This window comes from Chiloscyllium plagiosum, chromosome 19, assembly GCF_004010195.1.
Source record: "Chiloscyllium plagiosum isolate BGI_BamShark_2017 chromosome 19, ASM401019v2, whole genome shotgun sequence".
NCBI lineage: Eukaryota > Metazoa > Chordata > Chondrichthyes > Orectolobiformes > Hemiscylliidae > Chiloscyllium > Chiloscyllium plagiosum.
This window is the reverse complement of record NC_057728.1, coordinates 60,851,947-60,856,974: the sequence shown is the minus strand read 5'-3', so window position 1 is coordinate 60,856,974 and position 5,028 is coordinate 60,851,947. Positions and strand designations below refer to the sequence as shown.

The 5,028-nt window shown below is 41.7% G+C and overlaps 1 protein-coding gene across 2 annotated transcripts; it reads right to left on the bottom strand.

Annotated features, from left to right (window-relative positions):
• Positions 1-1,290: 1,290 nt before the first annotated feature.
• LOC122559309 (amphoterin-induced protein 2-like) lies at positions 1,291-4,804 on the bottom strand. Of its 2 annotated transcripts, none has more exons than XM_043708665.1 (2): positions 4,716-4,804; positions 1,291-4,258 (listed from the first exon to the last, which is right to left on the bottom strand). In XM_043708665.1, exon 2 carries the CDS (start codon positions 4,184-4,186, stop codon positions 2,615-2,617), a length of 1,572 nt encoding a protein of 523 aa, XP_043564600.1. In that variant the 5' UTR covers positions 4,187-4,258; positions 4,716-4,804; the 3' UTR covers positions 1,291-2,614. The 2 variants fall into 2 exon arrangements, with proteins under 2 accessions (XP_043564600.1, XP_043564601.1); XM_043708666.1 differs by having other exon boundaries at positions 1,291-4,294; positions 4,716-4,801.
• Between the last annotated feature and the right edge of the window lie 224 nt (positions 4,805-5,028).

Here is a 5,028-nt window from a genome sequence, read left to right as displayed (position 1 = left end):
TATGAATAGGCAGGGTTTGGAGGGATATGGGCCGGGTGCTGGCAGGTGGGACTAGATTGAGTTGGGATGACTGGTCAGCATGGATGGGTTGGACCGAAGGGTCTGTTTCAGTGCTGTACATCTCTATGACTCTATCTCCTAAAATGTATAAAATTCTATCAAAACTAGACGTGTGAAGAATATTCTCGATGGTGGAGGAAATACAGAAGCAGGAGTCACAGTCTAAGGATATGGGATGAACCATTTAGTACTGAGAGGAAGAGAAATTTCTTCAGTCAAAGAGTGGAGCCTGTGGAAATCCCTGTCACAGAAAATAGTAGACCCCGAAACATTGCTGGATTTCAAGAAGGAGTTGTATATAGTGCTTGAGGTTAAAGAGATCGAAGGAAATGTGAGAAAAATAGGAAAGATTATTGAGTTGGATGATCAGCCATGACTGTAATGAATGGAGGAGCAGGTTTGAAAGGCTGGACTCCTCCTCCTATTCTTTATGTTTCTAAATCAGAGCCGGAGAGCGAGGGGAGATGGAAGATTATCAAAGATCTGCTGGAATGTAGAGTTAGGGTTAAAATCAGTTCAGCCGTGATCTGACAGAATTATAATTCTTAAGGATAAAGTGATCAAAGGGTTTGGACAGAAAAGAGAAAACAGGAACAGGGGACTGAGTTGGATGATCAGCCATGATCACATGGAATGGTGGGGTAGGGCTGAAAGGACCACTCCTATGTTTCTATGCAGTTGTTGAGTGGCATTGCAGGCTTGAAGGCCTAAGTGACCTACTCTTGTTCCAAGGTTTGTATCTAGGCAGCACCCATCCACCATCCTCCCAACTGATTAAATGCCCCCTCCATCACCAAGTCCACCATGGGCTGGGCAATAATCTCTGTTTGGAGAATGTAGCTAAGAGGTATCTAACAGCAGGTAAAACAGAGACAAATGTGAGGAAGTCTTCTTCTTGTCTGATTTTGTATTTCTAATAATTCAGCATAATTCTGTTTTAAGTCTACAACTGAGAACCAGATATTGCAAACTAAGACAATGAATATCAAAGGGCATGTTAGTTATTATACACATTGTACAGTAAAATCTCTAAGGTAATGGTAACAAAGATAAATATCTCCTATAGTGAGTTGATACTACAAAATACTACATTTACAGTCCTTTATATTTTTCTTAAATATATCAGTACAAACTATTTGTTTCACATTCAAAGTAAATGCTTAGTGTTCTTCCATCCATTTTTAGATTTGAAATAAATTCTTTAATTAAATAATTTCAGTTCAAAGATTATAAATAATAATTTATTCCATAATGTATTATAGATTTTTTTTTTTACGATTTATTTTCACAGTTCCACCCCTTTCCCTGTTCAATTAAGTTAGACAGAACTGTCTGTTCAGGCAGCATCAACACGATTACTTGGCTGTAAGCACTGAGAGGCATGTCTGAGCTTCAAAAAAAAAAGAAATAACTGGAGGGTTTTCTTTTAACATGTCCCTAGGGAATCTTGTAGCTGAGACTGAGCTGATGAAGCTTATACGGTAGGGAATGACAAACATCAGTACCTTGTGAGACTGAAATTTCGGATTGCATTTTCCGACTGCAAAGTCTGATATTTTACTGGGTCAGTGAACTGAAATCCTCCAGTTGCAGGCTTTCAGTACATAGGCTTCAATATTCTTGTCAATGAACTGGTGATCTTAATGCTGGTAACCTTTCCACTTTATTAATGCTACATTGAAATGACAACTGACATCATTGCAACTTTCCAATTCCCTACGCATGGGATAAATTAATGTATGCATAAACTAGAAATGTGGGCAATGCTTTAAATCATTGTATAAAAAGTTTAATTTATACTCTACCATACAAATGTAGGCCCCTACTCAATGTTTGTACAGCAGTAAGATAAACGATACAGTATGTGTTTATTGTCATCAAGCAGGTCTGAATAATGGGTTTGTCGTTGGAATTTTTAACAATGTAATTTGTGGCAAAGGTCCATGACAAATTGAATATTGTAAGAGTGTGCTGAGTTTTTGTGGCAAAGATTAATCTTTTCACACAGCTTCATTAGTTATTAGAGCAAAATTAGCATTGCATATTATCTGCCGGTGTGTATGAAGCAAACGCAAGACCATTAAATGAGGCTTCATTGTACTCTTGGCTTCTAAGGATTGAGTAAAACAGCAGTCCAAAACAATGAGACCTTCTAAAAAAAGGGCTATGCCAACTTGACAGAAGGCTTGTAAAGATGCGGCACAGACATTCCTGTAAAACAACTTCACTATGGCATTTCACCTGTCTGTCAAGTTCATTGCGTTTTAATTTATTTATAACTTATGACAAGCAAAAGAGCCAGGATAATGTGCAGAATTTAGAAAGTAGAGCAGTGTGTACTTGTGCTCTCATGAAGGATCCAGGAATGGAGTAGATTTGTAAAACTTCTCTCCAAGGTGACATAGCCCTATTAACATTCAATACAGCAGAGTTATCCTTCAATCCAGCCTTCAGCTTTCCACAAACAGGATTTATCAGAAATGCCAGCCGATTCTCAGTGTGTCTAATTGGTAGCAATCTAGCTTCTGATAAAACCATATCCCTGATATTCAGATTACGCCACGATGAGCTTATCTGAGAACGCAGAACTGATAGCGTCAATGTCAGCTTTGCCCCTTTTGCCCCTTAGGATCTTTTCCGCCATGGCATGGTTGGCGGGGTGCAGTGTCATTTTCCCGTTCTGACCTTTCAGAGGCTCTTTCACCGGCTCCAGGAAAACCACCCGCTTGCAAGTGCTGACTTTCCGATCAGCGCCGGCAGTTTCATGGGAGGGAGTGGCGCTCAGGATCGAAGAGTGGGCACTATTTCCATTCGGCTTCCTGGGCTTCTGCTTGGATTTGCACCAACAGCGGCAAGGTGTCAAATAAAGATAGATCAGGACCAAAATAATGCTGGCAAGGCAGGCAGAGAGTGTGGTAAAGGCAGTGTTAAAGGTCTGCAAGCGTTGCCCAGTTTGTGTAAAGTTATGCACCCTCAGCATTACCTCGATTGATTCGTTTAACATCCGTTTGGTGTTAATTGCTATACAAGAGTAGATGCCTGCATCTTCAGGTCCGACCTGTTGAATCTCAAGGCTTCCATTCAATAACACCCGCAAATCCTGATCTTGAATGCCTGGCTGCAATGTATTATTCCTTGGTGTGACCCAGAGAACATTTGTATTTGGATCCAGTATCTTGCTGTCGCAGTTTATCACTAGTCTTTCCCCCAAGTGAGCCTCATATAGCAGCCCCAAAGCATGAAAGGAGCCGTTCACAGTACTATTGGAGCAATTCAAAAGGTCATCATGGATCAGTAAAATACTAACACTTCTCGTGGAGTCAAGTTGAAAATAACATCGGTAATCATCTTTAAAATCCACTGCAGACCTAAACCGCCTGTGATACCAGTAAGTGACCATCGTGTAGAAAGAACAATCACAAATAAACGGGTTTGCATGCAGGTACAAACCGCTCTGTAGCTGAACAGACAGTGCAGTTACCTGCAGGACTGGCACAGAAGTTAACTTGTTGAAGGACAGATCTAAGAGTTCGAGTAGTGGAAGGCTGGACTGCCCTTTATACAAGTGCAAGGGGAAGTGGGCGATCAGGTTCTGACTGAGATATAACTTACGAAGTTTGTACAAACCTTCGAAAGCTCCGGCGCCAAGTTGGGCCACTTGATTATTGTAAAGCAGGAGGGTCTCCAGGGAGTTTAAACCTCGAAACGATGAGTTGCCTAATGTTTTCAGCTTGTTGGAGGACAAGTCTAGATACCTCAGCTGGGGGGTAGAAGCAAAGGCCCCCCTGGAGAGGAAATCAATGCTGTTGTGATTGAGAACGAGGGTTTTCAGTCTGTCTAAAATAGCAGGGGCCCAGTTAGAGTCAAGGAGGCGGATGCTGTTATAGCTAACATCCAGGCTGGTCACAACTTTGTGGAGCGTCCTTGGCACAGTGGTCAGGTTCTTGTTGGTACAAGTGATGATGTCGCTCGCACAGATGCAGACTGGAGGGCAGGTTCCCGAAGCATTGCCCGCCATACAGGCAGAAAGCAGCAGCAGCAGCAGCAGCACTAGTCTTTGGGGTGTGAAGGGGAGACCTCGGAGGACAGAGGAGAAGACTGGGTGGTGTGAGCACATCATGGCCATCTCTCAACAGGCTTCCAGTGGCCCTTGACATAGGATACACATGGAGTCATTCCCGTCGGACTGGGCGTGTCACTGGGGAAAATAAACATCACCAAATTCACCCCAGCTCTAATAAATTGAAACAGTCAAGCAGATTAAAATTAGTTAACAATATTTCACATAGTTAGCAGCTAACCGACAGTAGTTTGTTGCGCAAACCATCCTGATCAATCTGCACAGTACAATTTAACAATTGTTATTCGTTATCTAGTTGTCAAATCTGAAATTCACCTTTTGTTAACCTTGTCACAGCAAGTGGGTAATACTTTTAACATTGCATGTGGATTCTTGTATACATTTAGCTTCCTTTCCAAAAATTACTTTTATGACTTTAGCCAAATTTTAACTCACTAAGCATAGAGGTAACAGTGATGAATTGGCAAAAGGGTTATTAAAATTTGACTTGCAATGATAACAGTAACAGAAAAAAAAAGTTAGGCAACACATGCAAATCACATTGAACCATGTATATATATTTAAAAAAAAGTACCTCCAATCTGAAGAAAGGGACAATTGGCTGCAAGATCCCGATGATGTTTGATTGCATTTTAGAAAAATCTTATGTTTGGACCAATGCACATTTCCCTTGCTGTTGTTGGGAGCTGGCCATCGGTTGGTGTCTCTCCCGTTCTCTGAACTTTTAAAGTACAGGCGCAGAGTGGGCTCTGCTTGGTGTCTGTGTCTCTATCATATTCCATTTTACAACACAGCCTGCTGTATGGAATAACAGAGAGAGGAGCGAGGAGCCAGCAAGTGACGACTGCCTGTTATCAGCTCCCTGAGATTGGCTGAGCCCATCAGGG